At 36.6% G+C, this 20,560-nt stretch overlaps 1 protein-coding gene across 1 annotated transcript in view; it reads left to right on the forward strand.

Annotated features, from left to right (window-relative positions):
- The window catches only part of LOC127619812 (CUB and sushi domain-containing protein 3-like), a 639,489-nt gene that overhangs the window by 596,807 nt on the left and 22,122 nt on the right, over positions 1 to 20,560 (forward strand). The window contains exons 57-61 of the mRNA XM_052092811.1: positions 1,073 to 1,255; positions 3,576 to 3,752; positions 10,845 to 11,024; positions 14,983 to 15,156; positions 19,961 to 20,134. Of these exons, the coding sequence (XP_051948771.1) occupies positions 1,073 to 1,255; positions 3,576 to 3,752; positions 10,845 to 11,024; positions 14,983 to 15,156; positions 19,961 to 20,134 (888 nt within the window). The remainder of the gene's footprint in view (positions 1 to 1,072; positions 1,256 to 3,575; positions 3,753 to 10,844; positions 11,025 to 14,982; positions 15,157 to 19,960; positions 20,135 to 20,560) is intronic.

Below are 20,560 nucleotides of genomic sequence, written 5' to 3' on the forward strand. Positions count from 1 at the left end.
GCCGGCCGGTTCCTTGGATGTGGGTTAGTTTCGGATGTTGGCTCACCTGTAAAGAGGTTTAGTATTAAGCCTGTTTAAAAATGTGTGGCGTTGTGTTTACTCTTAGGGTCCTGATCTATTGAAGTAAAAGATGATTTTGCCAAAATATCTTAGAGTTTGATTGAATGTCAATGTCAGAAACTGTATGCAAAGCATGTTCTACCCCCTTTTAAAAGTTGATAAGCATTTTTTTGATACAAAATACATTTTCTATTTTAACTATGATTGATTATACGATTAGTTGCATTTTATGGTTTGTATTTAGCATTGTTTTGCCTTGTAGTCCACGATCATGTCAGAATTGACCAACCGCTTTAGGAGCACTACTCTAACTTTGTGTGTATTTGTATCTATGTTTTTGGTCTGGTTGGATTATTCGCCTTGCATGAGCATCATTGTGCGTGTTCATGTGTGTCTCAGTATGATTGTGGGCATTTGTGCTCTTATGATAAATGGCGCTCAAGTTCAGGTGAGGTGCAAGGCTGCAGGGCCCTGAGCACAGATATATGGAAGCAGCAGGAATCAATCAGAAATATAAATTTTCACAGAGCTTTAGCAGCCTTGAGTGAGTGGGAAAAAAGCTGTCCTCCTCCAAGATTACATCCGGAAAAGGCCCGGAAAACAGGCGCAAAACTAGTCATCCATTTTCATTCAATTGACAGTAGAATCATTTAAAGTGTTGTGTTTCTTTACTAATGAAGCAAATTCTTGGTCTCTCTCTGTTTCCTAATTTTTCTTTCTGTATTTTTATCCTTTTTTTCTTTTAGTCTTTATTTCCTTCTTCCTTTCTTCCAGACTTCCAGTCTTTCTTTGCTTTCTTTCCTTCTTTCCTTTTTTCTTGGCTTCCTTTCTTTCTGTCTTTCTTAACCTTCCTTCATTCCTTCCTTCCAGCCTTTCCTTGTTTCCTTTGTTTCTGTCTTTTCCTTGTTTCCTTCCTTTTTTCTTTGTTTCCTTTGTTTTAGTCTTTCTTTCATTCCTTCATGTCTTTTTAATCGCTATTTTTTTTGTTTTATTCCTCTTTTTGTTTCTCTAGGTGATTCATCTGGGACATGCGGTGACCCAGGCACACCATCCCACGGCAGCAGAGATGAGAGTGATTTTCGGATCCGCAGTAAAGTGCACTTCAGCTGCTTGGTGGGCTACGAGCTTTTTGGCTCTGCAGAAAGGATGTGCTTCCCCAACGGCACCTGGTCTGGCACTCAGCCCTCCTGCAAACGTAAGCATCTGCAGCAGTTGATATGACACACCAGCTCTGAAACCGCCTAACTCCCACTCTCACTTCTCATCTCATATATTTTATTCTCACTTCGCTTCAGTATCACTGGTCCCAGTACTTGCTGAATGCAGAAGAAGGGCATCTAAGCACAAAGCTACATAGTCAGTTGTTTGTTTTAACAAATCATTAGCTGATCTAAGACAAGACAGTGAATTGTTTCTCTAATTGTACAACATATTTTTAAAACTTTGCCAAGCATTGCCTTGTAATTATCTTAGTAGTACTCATGGCCATATAGGAATGATCATTAATATTATTTTCATGATGTGACATTTATCCAGACATCCTATCTGACTGGTAGATGTGTAAATGCCTATTTGGAATGTAGATATTGGTAAAAAGGCATTAACCATACTAGAATTACCACTTGCACTTTTGCTCAATCCACTGTTGACACTACCGGTTGGCAGATGGCTGAAGTTCTGCATTCAATACATGTTAAGATATATTGATTAATCAATACTATTTAATACCACAAAAAAATTACTTTTAATCGTACCTCCTTTTCTTAAGAAGAACACAAAAATCTGGTTTACAGTGAAATGGAAGAAAATGGGGCTAATTTTTGGAGGCAAGAAATGTAAAGGCAGAAAAGCTTATAATATTATTAAAAAAAAACACTTACATTAATTCTTTTGTTAAAACTCAGGTATTATTTGAGCTGTAAAGTTGCCTAATTTGTAATTTTTCCGGTCGTTTTAGAGTTTATTGACATTACAGGGGACAGCTGTGGCTCAGGTGGTAGAGTGGGTCGGCTGCTAATCACAGGGTTGGCGGTTCGATTCCCGGCCCACACGATTCCACATGCCGAAGTGTCCTTGGACAAAAGACTGAACCCCAAGTTGCTCCCAATGGCAGGCTAGCGCCTTGCATGGCAGCTCTGCCGCCATTGGTGTATGATTGTGTGTGTGAATGGGACACAGTGTAAAGCGCTTTGCTAACCTCTAAGGTTAATACCAGGTGCTATACAAGTGTAGACCATTTACCATTACATCGTCATGGCAACGAAGTTGCTATATTTAAAAATATACAACTTGCTATAACTTTACACAGAAAACAGTAACTGATTTTATCACACACACTTAAAATGCATATTGTTTTGTGGCTATACTTTTGATACAATGATCATTTTTTAATTTACGAATTGTACCCATTTACTTCCATAGTAGGTGCCTCACTGTAACACAGATTTTTGCTTTTTTTTTTTTTAAGAAAATGAGGGACAAGTAAAAAGAAATTTGGGGGAATTGGCAGGTCAATTGGCAGCAAATTTCTTCTTAATTATACCATAAAATATTCTCATCGGTCATCTATCAGTGACAACCAATCAATCCAACTACCCTCCAAATATTATATCAACATCCACATTGTTGCCTGATGTTTCACTGTACTCTGCATTCCTCTATGCCCTGTTACAGCTGTTGTAAAGTTGTCGAAGTACTACACCATGTACAGTAATAAACCCACATTTTCCCAAGGCTGTAAAGTCTACAGCCCAAATGAAAGATGACTAGCCTCAACCAGGGCAAACAGGCAGTGTTTCCTGTGGAAACTTGATGCACTGGCTTGTTTTTGCCCCTAGACCTGATTAATGGTGTCTTTTTTTCTTCAGTTTTTCTCTGTATTTCAGTGACATGGTTTGGGTGTGATTTACTGGCCTGTCATACCAAATAATCACTCTTATAAGAGATTCAACCTCATCCGTTTACATCTTTAAGTCATTCTACTGTAGTCACTGTGCCCTATCACATTCATTGCATGGTCAAAGAAGTCTTTAATGATCTTTCTATCAGATAACCTGAAGATATATCAAATATGTTTGGGTAGTTGATACATAGCACATCCAATGCTTTATTAACTCATATTTTTTAAAGAGAAAGTGTGTCTTAGGTCCTGTGACTGGTCATCATTTCACTATTTTTAATCACCTTGTTGTCTTTGGTAGTTAATTTTAAATGGTCGTAATATTGCAAACTGCCCCGTAATATTTGTATTTTTAAAAGACAAAATATTTTATGAAGTCTCTCAGCCTATATAAGTTTATAAAAATTCATAAAATGTATACAAATATTTATAAAAGAATGCATGGAGTTTAGAATCTCACTCTGCAGGACATAACAATTTTCCAAACTTTTTTCATGTCAACTGCCCATATTCTGTCGTTGTTTGAGATTTTCTGTCAAAAACAAATCTAAATCACTAAAAACAATGTATGTCAACTCTCAATATCTTTCAAACATTGTATTTTAATCTGATACAGCGGTACAGTGTGGTAACCCTGGGACCCCTAGTAATGGACGGGTATACCGACTGGATGGCACCACCTTCTCTCACTCTGTTGTTTATTCCTGTATGGATGGATACCTGCTAAGTGGATCCACCATGCGACAATGCCAAGCTAATGGCACCTGGTCTGGCAATGCACCCAACTGCACCTGTAAGTTTAATTTACTTGTAGTTTTCTGTCCACATTAAGGTGGGATACAAGAAAGTAATTTAAAATAAAATTACATCACCTTTTTTAAACAGTATATTAGTGTCTGTTTCAGAACCAAAATGGCTTCTGCAGTTTTTCATTCCATGTTGTATTGAAAGATGAAATGACAGATAAACTTGTAGTCTTCATTTAGGTACATGGTTCTCAACCTTTTTTTGATGAATGCCCCCTACTTCATTCACTTACCCCTACTGCCCCACCCCTCAATTATGTGACATAATTTGAAAGCAGAGACGTTTTTGTACCGAAAGAAAAACAAAAAAACAAAGCACATTATTTGCTTAATTTGCTCAATTGCTCAACAATTGCATAATTTTTTGTTAATAAATTTAGCAGGCTGAATGAGAGACAAAACCTTGTGTTTCTGGAATTCAAGCAGATGGAGGACTATATCTGGGGCCTATAAAATGAAAATGATGTGATATTGTTAATATATTTAACATTTGCCTTTTTGAACATTTAAATGTATTCATTGATTATTTATTTTTATAGTTTAACAGTGGTATTTGTAACAAGACCATAGTAAACACATGGAAGCATGGATCTTCTTCACTACCATGGTTAGATGTAACATGATTTTTATAAAACAAAACTTTTTTGTAATTATAAACAGTAGACCTACTCAAAGCACATGCAAAAACAATAAATACAAAATATAAATATTTATAAGTTGTAACAAAGATATTCCCTCACTCCCCTAATGTAGCCTATGACAAATTTAATAGAGCTGAAGTAGTGATATGATCATATTTATTATGAATCTATTTCTCCCTAAAGTACAAACAAGCCTCTTGTTTAGTAGGGAAAGAAGGAAGCAGGAACCAGATTATCAATCACAAGTCTTTTAATAAAACACTGACGAAGTCTTCAACATAAACAATGATGCATACACACACACAGCTTTGTGCGTCTCTCTCGCTCTCTCTCTTTCTCTCTCTTTCTCTCTTTCTCTGGCATCCCTGGCTCCTCCTTTTATCTCTCTCCTGCTGATTGGGCAACTCATCACCTGGCGTGCATCCTCTCGGCCCGGCCACACCCTCCTCTTCATCACATACCCCCACCACCTAATTCAGGGTGGGGGAACCTCCGGTCTAACTTACTCCCCCTTCCTGGAGGGGGAGGAGTTGCCCCTTTGGCCATTCTATCGCCGGCTGGTCTTCACCAACTTCTGGGTACCTGGGTAGGACGAGGGGAGAGAGATAGAGAGAGAGAGAAAATAAAATAAAACTCCAGTTCCCAACCACGGTGCCATTCGGTCCTCAGCCAGCTGTCCAGTGATCCTCTGTGATGCTGGCCGATGGCATTGGATTCCGCCTCCTGGTGGCTGGCAGTTGCTCCTCCGTCCCCTGATGGACGGCAGCGGTTCCTCTGTCTCCTGGCGGACTGCTCCAGTACCATCGAACCAATCCTGTCCTCAGTGTCGTGATCCTCCGTCAGTGGCGAGGACTCTCTGAAGGCACGTCTAATTCCAGTCCCGGGTTTCTGCACCAGTGTGGCAGACAACCCTCTTGTTCGGTAGGGAAAGGAGGAAGCAGGAATTGGTTAAACAATCACAAGACTTTTAATAAAACACAGACGAAGACTTTCAACATAAATACACACATTCATTCCTTCATACACACACACAGCTTCTCCTTTGACGCTGCTAAACCAGATACTTCAGATGTGTCGCTAGACTTCAAAATCAGATAAACAGTTGTACAAATGCATACCAACTTGTATAATTAAGAACTAACCAATATACTCCAAATCTAGATAAACATTTTAATGCAAAGATTAACTTGATGATAGATTTGATTATTATGACTGATAAATGCCCACCATTTGAAACCTAACGCCCTTCTCTCTACTAATTTGCTACTAATTTTACTGCACCCATTGAGAACCCTGATTAAGGTAAAGGTTTACTAATCCTTAGTGGGGATTTATCTTTTCCTACTCAAATGCATGTGACAACAAATTAAAAAAAGAGTTAGGTCAGAGGAAATCCAAAAACAATTAAATTAGATTACCTAAAAATATTATCCATTAAATTACATTACTAATTGGAATTGTAGTCATGTAATCTGTAGTCAGTACATTATTACACTTCAGAAGTAATCTACACTAAGCTATCACAACTCTCTCTCTCTAAAAAAATTCAGGGCACCTTCATAACTTTCTAATACTTCATAAACTTCATACAAGTTTAACTGAGGCACCACCATGAGAATAATTGGTGTTCTTTTGAATATGAGAAGGTTAGAAAGTTAGAAATGTGTCTTGTTGTAAAAGAATAGTGTTAAAATTAGTGGGATTGCAGGATGAGGTTTCTTGGAGGCAGCTCCAATTCAAATTGTCTCTTGTCAAAAGCAGGAAGATGAACAGGTCAGAAAAGTTCCTCTCCTGCCTCTGTTAGATACATAAATAAATTATTTCAATCTTTCCTAGCCCTGCCATGAACATAATGCTTCACTAGTTTCCTTAATTTTGTCACAAGATTCTGTTCTTTAAAGTGTCGTTATTCTTATCCAACACTGTTCATTATGTACAGCATTGTGCTACATTTTCAGTTCGTAAAATGACCTTATTCTAGAAAATGTGAGTTGTAAAAAGTTATAATGAGAGGGCTTCAACAAACAAAGGTGTCAGCACAGTGTAATGGCAAACTCTTCTTTACATTGACTTTTAAAAGGCTAATTACAAATGTGTCATTTAGCTAATATTTTTAACCAAAGTGACTTATAATAAGTGCACTTGTTTTAATAAAAATCCCCCTAGAACAACCTGGAGTGAAGTGCTATGTTCAAGGGCAAAATGGTGATAGTTTACAGATTTCCCTGTAGCGTTTTTGACCCTGCTACATTAACGTTTTCAGTTCAGACCTTTATACATTAGGTTCCTCCTTTATGACTTTTCCACTGTATGGATATACGGATGTAGTATGTGGTGGAAATGTATATTTACTACACACCTATATAGCTACAGAATGGACCTCACCAACTGTTACGATTCACTGTTGTCTGCCCTGTGTTTTGCCTCTGTCGTATGTTATCCCTGGACAACACTTCCCATAATCCCCTGCTCTGATCACCTCCAGCTGTTCCCCATTGTTTCTCACCTGTTTTTCATTCACCTCATTACCCATTGTGTATTTAATGCCCTGTTGTTTGCTTTGTCCGTGTCAGTTGTTATGTGTTTTCACCTCCTGTTATTGACCTGTTCCCATTGTTCATGTATTCTTTGTTCCTGTTTTTCCCCCATCGTGGGTGTTTCTGTTGTTCCCGTGTGTACCCCGTTAATCTGTTCTTTGTTTATTTTATTAAATATTTTTAAGCTGTGTTTAGATCCTGATCCTGTGATCTCCCTCCTTGTAACATCAACTTTTGAGAAGTGAGTTTTTCAACAAATTCAGTGAATACTGTGAAAGTATTGGACAGGGTTTCCACAGTTATGGGAAAACCTGGAATTATCAGGTATTTTATCAGGGAACACAATTTTAATTGTGTTTTGCCTTGAAAAGCCATGGAAATTAATAAAATATAAAATATCATGGAAATTTGTATAGTAGATATACATTTTTTTACTAATGCTCTGCTCTGAAATATTTATTCGGTTAGACATTGTTCTTGTGTAGAATCCAACGTTGCCTTAGGATAACTGAGTAAATAGTTATTTGAGTTGAATCATTAGTGAATCTTTCTAAATAAAATGTCTTGAAAGGTCATGGAAAAGTCCTTAAAATGTATTGGTTAAAAAATAGGAAATTCAGGCACAGCTTTTTTTTGGTCCAGTCTGGATTTTGTAATGGAGGCCAGTAATAAAGAGAAAGGAGACATTTTTTAATACAGTATTGCTCATAAATCTATTAATCTTGAAAGTCTGTTTGCAGTAAGTCCCTGAGACAGTTTGAACAAGATAGATTGAGCAAGAAATAATGAAACGCCAAAAACATTTCAAATAGCTTAGCCTGCATAACATGTTCCTGGAAGTACCTGGCTCAGAGTTGGCATTAACATTCTTAAGCACATCTCTAAATGCTTTCAGAGATAAGTGTTAAAACGTGGGTGCCATAACCCTGCTTACTGTTTATTGGAATGAAATTGGCGGCACTCCATGACGCTTGTTTATTGAGTGGGCCAAAAGCAATGATATATGACTGTGTCCAAAGGAGGAGTCCCATTAGAATTTAGCGTTAGCATTTCGGCTGATATGTTTTAATGCCTAAGGCCGCTTCTGGATTTTACAAAACATTGTTTTCCGTCCTTTCCGAAAGAGACAAAATGCATGGGAACTCAAGGGTGGCAAATAAGTAATGGTCTGCTATAAATCAATAGAGAAAATTAAGATATTGCGTCGAGGAAATACTGAAATAAATGCACTGATAGAATGAAGTTTTGTCAGCCACTGCAAATTGCAAAACTTCAGCGGTTTCATCTAAATTCCACAGGCACTCCAGTAGCACCACATTCTCTCTCACGTCATTCCAAACCTACCTCTTATTTATCCATTGGAAGGAATGATAATTGTTAAAGATTTGAAGAATTGATTCGAAGCTGTGCCTCAGGGACTCCAATGGGAAGGGAGCCGTGCTTGCTGCTATTGATTTTTTTGCATAATAAGAAGATATATCATTTCAAATATAAAGCCAGAAGTCCTATTGTTATAGTGAAAATTGAGTTGTTAAAGATGATTTGTGAATGTGATTTCACAAGATTCGTTTAAATAAGTTCAATCACATTGCCACAAAACAGGAAGATTCCCATCAAATAAGTCATAATAGATTTTAAATTAAGATCTACACTCCTGTCGTTGGGCACATTGTAAACTGCTTACACTTTTTGCTCAATTAGAGTCTGTGAAATCAGCACATTTTACTCAATGCTAGCCAGTGCCGGTCTTAACCTTTTGGGGGCCCAAACAGAACTTTGTGTATGTTCATAACCCATAAAAACTACCCCTAACCCCTTAAACCTTTCTTGTAGAGCATTTTCAAAGTAAAACAACATACAGTGAGTCAATTTTAAGAACTTATGCTTTTTTGCTGATATAATTTACAGGAAAACATGAAAGATATATATTTAAGTACTAGAATCCATCAATATTATAAATATCAAGAATTTCATCAATAATTTTGGACTCAAAGTTCTTATAGATAATTTTAATTGTAGCATTGTCATGCATGCATTGTCATACCAACAGGTATATGCTTCATTATCACATTCTAAAACAAAAAAAATTCTGTCCAGACCATCGTGTATTGATAATGGGAGCACATCTCCAGCACATCCCAAAGACTTTCAATTGGGTTAAGGTCAGGACTCTGTGGTAGCCAATTCATGAGTGAAACTTATTCCTTATGGTTCTTGAAACACTCTTTCACAATTTGAGCCCAGTGAATCTTGGAATTGTTGTCCTGGAATATGTCTTTGCCATCAGAGAAGAAAAAATCCATTGATGGGATAACCTGGTCATTCAGTACATTCAGGCAGTCAGCTGACTGATTTTGTTGCTGCATAATGTTGCTGAGCCTAGACCTGACCAATTGAAGCAACCCTAGATCAAAAGACTAACTCCAGAGACTTGTACTGCGGGCACTATTCATGACGGATGCAGCGCCTCATGCGCTTCTCTTGTTCCCCTGACGTGCCCATCGCTTTGGAATAGGGTAAATCTGGACTCATCAGACCACATTACCTTTTTCCATTGCTCAACAGTCCAATTTTTACGCTCCCTAGCAAATTTTAATTAGTCTCACTAAAAAGTGCCTTTCTTGTGGCAACAGCTGTTTAGTCCCAATCCTGTAAGTTCTCATCGCATTATACATGTGGAAATGCTCTTACTTTCACTATTAAACATAGCTGTGAGTTCTACTGTTAATTTTTTTATGATGTGACTTCAAGTGTTTTAGTGATCTCTGATCATGATCATTCAAAAAGATTTTCCGACCACATTTCTTACGCAAAGCTGATGGTTCACCACTATTATTTCGGGTTTTAATAATGCATTGGAAAGTTCTTAACCTAATGCCAGATTTTCCATGACCACAGGATACGTCTTCTGACATGGTTGTTTAAGAAATGATAAGCTACACACTGCATCAGTTAGGGTTAAAATAATTTTTGGCAGCTGCTGAAACATATTAATCTCTGCAATAATGACCCAATCATAGGCTTTTAAGTATCTGCTTATTTAAATCCAAACTGCAAATCTTTTTTGTGCCAGGCAGTGTATGTTAAATAGTAAAGTCAAGTCATTTTTATTTGTATAGCGCTTTTTACAATACAACTGAAAATGATGCTTTAAAAACTATTAAAATTGCCTTAAAAACTACAAACGTTCAAGCTGTCTCGTTTCAAATTCCTGCCTTGTTTTTCTCCTTTTTCTGCTCCTGACGGATGGGTTGCTTCACTTCAAAATCATAACCATGTCTACTTCTACATTATGCATCATAACCTTGGCTGCTTTAAACATCTTTGACAGCATCGGGGGCCCCTGGTGGATCGGGAGGAAATAGGGAGGACCAGCACTGATTGAAATTGAATGGGCGGAATGGGCAACACAAAGACAGATTTGTGTTGTTCCTGTTAAATTGTAAAAAAAAAAAACACACAAAAAAACACCCATACTATGTATTTGTTGAACATTTAACTTAAAAGCCATAGGCATCAATTCTCTTGCTATTGCTGCTATTACAGCTTCCACTCTTCTGGGAAGGCTTTCCAATAGATGTTGAAACATGAATGTGGGGATTTGCTTGCATTCAGACACAAGAGCTTCAGTAAGGTTCTGGTGGCTTGAAGCATCAGTAAGGTGCTGATGGCTTGAACTTGATGTTCCAATTTATCCCAAAAGTGTTCAGTGGGGTTCAATGTGGTAAATCGTGGACATCTTTACAGACTTTGCTTTGCGAAAAGGGCCTTCCTCAAATTGTTGCCTCAAAGTTTGAAGCACTTCTCTAGAATGTCATTGTGTGATGCAGCATTAAGATTTGTCTACACTGTGTAAACTTTTGGTCTTTAAACATGTTAATTGTGATCTTTACCATTGCAGTGATCAACTGTGGAGACCCCGGAGTTCCGGCCAATGGGCTAAGATATGGTGAGGACTTTACCATTGGACAAAACATCACCTTTGTGTGCCAGCCAGGCTACACAATGGAAACTGAGAGTTCCTCCACCATCACTTGTACCGGTAATGGTACCTGGAATGCCCCTGTGCCTTTTTGTAAAGGTAAGTATTCATTTAAAATTGTAATACTGAAACCACTAAACCATTGTATCAATAAATATAAACATATGACAATTAACACTTAAAAAAATAAGCTTATTCCGATACGTCCCCACCCTTAAGAGATTAACACATATAGTGGGCAAGGTTCGTATGGTCATTGGAAATCCTGGAAAAGTCATAGAATTTAGAAATTGGGTTTTCCAGGGCTTGAAATGTTATGGAAAAACAAGTTAAGACTAAATGTTTTGGTAAAGTCATGGAATTTTCTTACAAAATATTTTCAGCAATACAATTGTGCGAAGAATTCTTAACGTCAGGCGCAATTGAGCTGCAGTATGCAAAATTAGTTGCTGTAGAGTTGTTTTTGAATAGGTGTGGTGCCTTGTGGTGGAGCATTTTGCACTTCATCAATGCTTGAGAAGTTGAAATGGATTGTGTATAAGTAAGGGAATTACTATATTTTATATTTACATTATTGTTTGAATTTATTAAGGCTTTGAATGTTTGTATGTAATAACTCACCTTATTAATTGATGGTGATGATTGCTTGTGAGCCCGAGCAGTGTTAATTGTCCACTTCTTGATGAGCAATTATTAAAAGTTTCAGTGTCACCTGCATTATCTTGTTTTTAATGGAACGAAAACATGATTGTCATTGATGTCCCTTGATCTTTCCTTCAGCCACTTCTTTCATGTGTCTGTGCATATGAAGGATTTCCCTTTCTGTGTCAGTGGTCCGAAAGTAGTTAGCAAGAAGTTTTGTCATATTTGTGAGCGCTGCAAATAAGTTGTTTAATTAACATTTTACTGTACAAGCATAGCCTGTATACTGGTATATTTTCCATTATATGTTTGAATAGTAAAAAAATCGAAGTGGGCAATAAAAGCTGACAATGAGACATCCAAAATATGTGGTGAGAGGACAAGACAAAGCATGTGTTCACAGCAATAAATAAATAAATAAATAAAACTCTTGAATTATTATAAAGGAAATGCTGTGTGTCATTGTGGTTTTGTATATAAGGTATTTAATAGTGTATGTTTGGACTTATAAACACAATGCTGAATTTTATTTTTCACAAATGGGTAGCAACTAGGGCTGTCAATCGATGAACATTTTTTATTTAATTAATTACATGATATGGCGAGTAATTAATCGGATTAACCACAACTGATCGCATAGTATATCAATATGTACTGAGAAAGCCCCTCCAGTAACAACAATTAAATAACAATAATAATATATAATGATCAAATAATTATAAATAGTTATATTTAAATAATTAAAAAAATTATATATTTATTATGAACATTACAATGAATTAAAATGCATTACATTATTGTGGCAGACAAGTAAAGCATTGATGAGACCAAAAGTGGCTTTAGGAGGCAATATATTTATTTCCATATTATTTAGCATAATCCTATCATTGACTTAACAGTCCACAGCAATCCATTTTGCAAACGAAGTAAATCTGTCAGATATATATTTATTACAATGGCTTTTCTTAGGATGCGTTAATATAAATTTGCATCAGGCAAACGATTTGCTTGTGTTGCACCATAAAAACTGTGTTTTAGGTCGCCGTGTCAAGTTAAATGTGGTTTGAAAGGCAAGAACGCGTACTCATCTTGTGATGTTGCAAGTGTTTCAAGCAAGCCTGTGGTTTGTTCTACAGTTGCACTTTGCTCATATAGCTCGAATTTCACTGCTGAAAACAGGTGGTACTTCAAGCTTGAATTGCTCTGATAGTAGAAATATGCCTAATTATGGTCCGGGGACACATTATTAATTGAATTAATTTTTTTAACACATTATTTTTGTATATAATTAATCCCACCAAATAAACACATTAAATTGACAGCACTAGAAACATTCGGAAACTGTGCAAAAGAGTTTTTAAAATTCATGAAAAAGTCATGGAAATTTACAAGTCAAAATGTTTATGAACCCTGACTGGGGTAGAAAAGCCTGAGACCACTAGTGAAAATGCTTCTCCTGCATATTTCTAAATTAATACAATAGTTTTTTATTACGAACTGGAAAAAAAAATATAGAATTTCACAAATTATTAGTATTGGGAAAGTCCCCTTTTTCCTTAATAACTGCATGCACTCAAGATGGAATGGACGCCACAAGTTTGTGCAAACCCTAAAGATCCCTGTATGATTTGAGAATGTTCCAATGAGCGTCTTGTGTGCTTTGATTGTGACTTAGAAATTAGTCTCCATAGTGCAGAATCTTAAAGGTGTATTCAGCTATTTTTTCCTCATTAAAAAGTTTTATACCTGAAGAAATTAGTAATTTTGAAACACACTTACAAAATCATGAGCACTCACATGAGATGAAGACTCCAGTTATATCAGTAACCTCATAAAAGCTGTTTTATTTTAACTGGAAATGATCCTTAATGGGGGCTGCCATATTATGATCACATGACCAACCCTGTAATTGAAAACATTTACTCATGGGTTAAATTAATAATGGCTGACTCTGAATAGTATCTCTACAATGGCATCGGTTCAAGTCCAAGGCAACATGCACAAAAAATACTGAGTGAACTTTAAAACATTTCTTCTTTTTTTATGCTACTGTTTCTTTGCTTTCAGTGTCTCAAAATCCTTAACTTTGTTTATTTCCAGGTTTAAATTAGATTTTGATTCCTGGATCAATGTGGTCCCAGACTTTTGGGCCCCACTGTAGTTACTCCTTCATTTTCTTGTCCAAGTAAAGCCAAATAGCTTAATTCTTCAGAAGGCTTGCTTGTAACTCGCTCACTGATATATCTGCACATCTGGTCCCGACCGCCCCAAGCGTTACATGCACAGATGCTTCTCCCAGATTACACCAAGATCTTCCAGCTTTTTGTCTTCCATGTTGTGATGGATGTCTTGTTTGAAATGTAGAGCTAAAAAGGGGGGGAATGTTTAGTTACCCTTGTAAGTCATCTTTTATAGCGTGATTGTGCTAGAACAAATGGTAAACATTCTGTTTTATCAACCAATCATGCTGCTTGACAAATGACTGTCCAACAACAGTAACACAAACACATTTGGAGACTTAAGGGCTGTGCTGTCCCCATTACCATAATCAGCTTTGACCTATAAGCCCTCGCAGTTCTTGTAATTAATTTCACAACAGCACAAATGACTCCTGTCATCTTCCTGCTGCCATGAGATGAAATGGTATTGAATCTATCAAGCGATATGAAATTTAATTTCAGGAGTGGGCATTGCTTTTCTGATACCCACCAATTCCCTGGCCTCAAATGCCATTTCGCTAAGCTTATTTAGATACACAGATGTCTCATTTATTCCTGAAGGCAGTGGACTCTTAAAGGACATGTTGTGCATACATATCTGAGGAGGCTTGAACTTCATATCCCCAGTCTGAACTCGGCCTCACAGAGCTATTAATATACATGCTAAAGTGAGTTCATTCAAAACAAACCACTCCTATTACTGTCAAATCTCTTTAATGTAAAGAATATTCATAATAATTTGATTTAAGTTATATTTTAGTTCAACTGGCAGTTTATCGCTTGTTTTAAAGACCCCATGAAATCAAAATTGTAATTCGTTTGATGTTTAGTCCATGTCTGTTAGCTTTGAAGCCATCTATATGCTAGTGTATTCCTAAAAGTTAACACTTTTAGCATATTATACACATTTAAAATTTGTAGTCTTTTTCTTTTTTGCACTACAGATTTGTGTCCATCAAATGCTCTCTAGATTGACAATATCCTTCCCCCTATACCACTTGCAACTGACTAACATGTAGCAAATCAAAAGAACAAGCCCTTGTCAAGCCTATGTCCCATCCAGATTTCAACAGGAAATATGTCAACCTAGGAAAGAAATTTGCACTTGTCAAGGGATTTCATGGGGACTTTAAGCATTGCTTTGTAATGTTATTCATCAGCAAGAGCTGAATTCTCTGTTTAATGTCTCCCTTCAGCTGTCACCTGTGCAGCTCCTCCGCCCATCTCCAACGGCCTCTTGGAGGGCAGTGACTTTGAATGGGGCACCAGTGTGAGTTACAGCTGCTCTCCTGGCTATGAGCTCTCTTTCCCTGCCATCCTCACCTGCGTGGGCAATGGTACATGGAGTGGTGAGGTGCCACAGTGCCTGCGTGAGTACTTGTATTACTATATTAATATTAATCAAAGTGTGTGGTTCATCGATGTTGGTGCTTGCAACTACATGCATGCCAACCTTTCCCAACAGCAGAAAGTTTGAACTCCACTTCTTATCTACAGTACTTGTCTTGCCAAGGATGTGATGATCAGACATTGATTGAATAAACCTTTATTAGCAGGGATCCCATAATCATGGGAATAAATATAAGTGTATTTTAAAATTGTGATTTCCAGGCCTTGAAAAGTCAGGCAAAACATGGAATTGTCTGTAGTAAATTTAACAATGAATTAATTACTCATAAATTATTAATCTTTAGTAAATTATTTCTAGTTATGCTCTTCTCCCACATATTTAATCGGCTACACTCTGTTAAAAGTCCTTATCCAGTAACCACAAATGACTGGAAAGGTCATGGAAAAGTCATGGAAATTCATTGGTTTATTAAAAGTGTGTGAATCTTGGATTCAGTGCCGGTCCTGTCCCATTTGGCACCCTACTGTAGGTGAGACCCTCCAGTAACCCCCCTCACCCCACTTAAATTATTAGAGAGCTATGCATTACCTTTTACACAGAAAAGTACAAATTAACACATAAAAAACATTAATTATAACAATGTTGGGACGAAGCATGCAAGTTATGCTATATGTTATGGCTTCTTAAGTAGGCAACCTAAATGTGTATGACTGTATATAGGATTAACTTTAATGTAAGGTGCATGTTAACCTGATTTAACCTGGTTTACTTGCACTTTACATTAAAGTTATTCCTATATACATTCTTTAGTGGTCTAAGATGTATAAAAAAAAAGAAAGGCACACTGCTCTATAGATCTATTCACATTGTACAGTATATTACACATTTATAGACTTTTATCATTACTTGGGAGTCTAGGGCCCATCAAGTACACAATCTGATGTTGTAGGGGTGTTTCAAATTATTTATTATATATTTAGCAAAAACAGCATCAAAGCATTCATTTCTGGTGATTTTAGGAGCATCATTTTCTTTAGTAGCATATATATATATATATATATATACAGTATATTGTGTAGCATTAATTTCACATTATACAGCACAAGATGGTTTATCAAAGTTACCTTACTCAAAAGCCTGCTGTGGCAGAATCATGGTAGAGTATGTTAAAACCTTGGTATTTTTATAATACAATAGGCCTATATCATGGTATTTATATGGAAGGCTACTCCAAAGAACATGTCCAAAAATTGGTATTGGTTTGGTTTTGGTTTTGGTTTTGGAAGTGCTTTCATGTAATGTGTTTTTATACACTTTTATTTAGTTAGTCAAATTAATTGAGAAGAATCAACTCAAAAGACTGATTAATTCACGCATCGGGTATCACTTGTATTGAGCACTGTAGGTAAACGGCTTCATGACTACCATTGGTTCTGTTGAATTTTATACCAAGTATTTGTTTAGGACACTAAACAATGTGGGCTAAGCATGATATTTGTGTTCAATAAGTTCATTCAGGAAACTGTATCTACCTATGCAGTCTTGTTAGCAATCAACTTGTATACAGTATTGTTAAATGCTATTATAAAAATTAGTTGAATGCTTAATAAAAAAGAAAAACAGTCATAGAGTTGTCATGACTGATTTATAGAAAGGCTAATTCCTTGATGAGGTGTTACCTAAGAAGAAGCCAGACTAAACTTGAGTGTTTATGTCCTATGACACTTTCATTCAACTTCAACAAAAGCAATAGTTTATGATGCTGTGAATATACAATTCGGAAATCTTACAAAGACTGCATGAGAATTTAAAGTTTAAAAGGCCTTGTTATCCCAAAGGTACCCTTAATTAAGCTCAACAAAAGCACCTCATGCTCAAGAATGAAAGTGTACCGCTGACTTTGTCAGAATCCTGGTTTCCTGATCTCTTTCTTTTCCACTCTTATTTTTATATCTTGACAGCATATCTATAATTCATCAATTCATCAAGTTTGTAGTGCTAGATCTTAGGCACTGACCAGGATATTTAATGCTGAATCAGCCTGCTAGTAACTTCAACCATGTGAATGATTTATCCTCCAGAAACCGATTATTTGCCTGACAATGTCAGGGTCATGGCTAATGTTCTCGCATTGGCCTTTGAGGCTTGGGTCTTCCCCAAATATTCTTTAACTATTCTTCAAAAATACTTTCTGGGCCTTGAAAGGGCAGATATTAGGATAAAGTGACACTATCCTTAGAGATGGGGGATGAAGGTATGACTCATTTTATATCATGACGATGGTATATATCACAATCTAATTATTTTTGCTAGAAATTTAACCCAAAAATTATTTATATATTACATAATCATGTAGTAATTAATATATTTATGATAATCCAGGGAATTAAATACTTCATAAATGAAAGCTACTTTATCTGATTTGAATATTTTCTTTTTGATTTAGAATAAGATGGATGCAAACCTAAAGATCAGATTTGTCACAACAAATACATTATAAGCAAAAACAGCTTAACATCATGTTTCACGTTAAATAGCAATTCATTATAAATATGATTGGATGTGATGCATTCAAAGCTGACATACACACACCTGTGACCACACATCAGTTAAATTATTTAAGTATTAAAGGGGCCATGACATACTCTTTTCTTTTTTATATATATTATTCTATTATCTACCCTGAGGTCCACTGATAATAATAATAACTAATGTTCCCACTTTATATTAGGTGTCTTTAACTACTATGTAGTAACATTAAAAAAACATATAATGTAATTTATTGTGTAACTACGTAAAATTCTGAAATTCACATTTTCTGCTTTTTCTCCAAAACACATTTGCTCAACAGAAATTCTTAATATACCTGGGTGACTAGATACATTAAATTATTCAACCATCACTTCCTGTTTCACATGGGTATAAATATGAGGTAACACACAAGCCAAATTTCCTCAGTCATCAGTCACAGTGGGTAAGACTAAAGAATATAGTTATGATGTGTGGCAAAAGGTTGTTGAGCTTCACAAAATGGGAAGTTGCTGTAAGCAAATAGCTAAAGCATTGAATATTCCCATTGGAGATTTTGAGAATCAGCTTGGAAGAGGATGTGTGTCTATATTGTCTCCACGCACTTTGAGGAAGATGGTTCGAGTGGCCAAAAATTCTCCAAGGATCTTAGCTGGAGAATTGCAGAAATTAGTTGGATTAAAAATTCAGAAAGTCTCCAAAACTAAAATCAGATGTCACCTACGCCTAAGTTGTTTGGGAGGGTTTCAAGAAAAAGCATCTGCTCTCATCCAACAACAAACTCAACTGAATTTAATTCTGCACATTTAAAAACAACAGAGGTTCATCCAATGTGCTGTACAATTTACAAATAAAACATATATAAAATCAACCAAACAATATATAGTAAAAATGCAACCTTTACATAAACAAAATGATCAGCAAACAGTACATAATATCAAAGTACAATGAATAAAAAATACATAAGGGCATATTTGAAAATAGCTAAAGATGGTGCAGACTTTACACAGGGCAGGCTATTCTAAAGTTTGGAGCAACAACAGAAAAGGTTCGATCGCCCTTAGACTTGCAGTGCAAACAAGCGACAGATAAAAGAAGCTGATTACCTGATCTGAGCATTCTGGGAGGAGAGTAAGAGTGCAGAAAGTCACTCATGTATTTAGGTGCAAGATCAGAAAGGGCCTTGTACACAAAGACAGCAATTCTTAACGGCAAGCCAGTGAAGAGATGCTAATGCAGGGGAAATGTGATCCCTCTTTTTAATCCCAGTTAAAAATCTAGTTGAACAATCTGCAGACTAGAACACTACTGGAACTTCAAATGGGACTGGGTTCTATGGTCAGATGAATCAAAAATATAGCTTTTTGGCAGCAAACACCAGAGATGGGTTTGGCACACACAGAGAGGTAGCCATATGGAAAAGTACCTCAAGCCCACGGATAAAAATGATGGTGGATCTTTAAAGTAGTGGGCCTGTTTTTATGCCAGAGGTCCTGGACATCTTGTTAGGATACATGGCATCATGGACTCTTTCAAATCCTCACAGGCAAAAAATCTAAACCTGACTGCCTCTGCCAGAAATCTTAAAATGGGCCCTGGTCAGATCTTCCAGCAGGACAGTGATCCAAAATAAACATCAAAATCAACACAAAAAGGGTTCATTGACCACAAAATCAAGGTTCTGCTATGGGCATCCCAGTCCCCTGACCTGAACCCCATAGAAAACCTGTGGGGTGATCTGAAAGGAGTGTACACCGGCGTGGACACCAGCGTGGACCTCGGAATTTGAAGGATCTGTGGAGATTCTGTATGGAGGAATGGTCTCAGATCCCTTGTTGTGTATTCTCCAACCTCATTAGTCATTATAGGAGAGGACTCTTATCTTGGCAAAGGGAGGCTGCACAAAGCACTGAATAAAAGGGTGCCAATAATTGTACTGTATATTTGACAAAAAAAAAATGTGTTTTGTGTGCAGTTGTTTGTTATCCATTAGAGGATAGATTTTTGTGAATATTTTGAATAAAAGATCAAAAGGATAAACAATAAAGAACATTTTCTCTGCCTTCTTTGCTCATATTTACCATGGGTGCCAATATTTTTGGCTACAACTGTATGTTCTGTATTTAAGCAATAAGTTGCATGGAAACTGGAAACTACCTACAGTTACACTGTGTCTACAATGGTACATCACAATATGTCACAAATTAATCACTCCCATTAAACTCAACAAAACGGACTACATTGGGAGCTTCCTTCTACAATAGTAGTATAAACATTGTTGTCTGTGATTACAGCTAAGTTCTGTGGGGATCCTGGAATTCCTGCTTTTGGTTCCAGGGAAGGCCTCAGCTTCATCTACCAGTCAGAAGTGTTATTTAGCTGCATGGCCCCCTACATCCCAGTGGGTAGTGCTACACGCATTTGCCAGACTGATGGCACCTGGAGTGGATCCCAGCCTCGCTGTATAGGTAAATCAATTATACTGACTTTTAAGTGTTAAATATGATTTGTCCCCTGTTTAAACCATGTGGTGCTTTACCATTGACAATGGTTGCAACAATAAGTGCTTTTAGTATGTAAGTATACAAAACTTGAATTTTATATGAATTTTAAAATAATTTGATTGTTTATTGGATAGTGAGGCTTTCATTTGTTTATTTGTGTACCCCCTGGAAGCCCAACTTCCCTAAATTATGATTATGCAAGCCCTCAAAACAGCCAGTACTTTAAAGAGGGATGTACAATGACTGACAGTGTTTAAGATTAAAAAGTAGCAGCATACAGAGTGCTCGAAGATAGAGACGTAGTGTATTGTAACACTTTATATTAGCATCCATAATCTTGTTTTGTGCCTATTGCATTTGTAAATATTGTAAAAATACATTTGGTCAATT

The sequence above is a fragment of the Xyrauchen texanus genome, chromosome 26 (genome assembly GCF_025860055.1).
Source record: "Xyrauchen texanus isolate HMW12.3.18 chromosome 26, RBS_HiC_50CHRs, whole genome shotgun sequence".
In the NCBI taxonomy this organism is placed as follows: Eukaryota; Metazoa; Chordata; class Actinopteri; order Cypriniformes; family Catostomidae; genus Xyrauchen; species Xyrauchen texanus.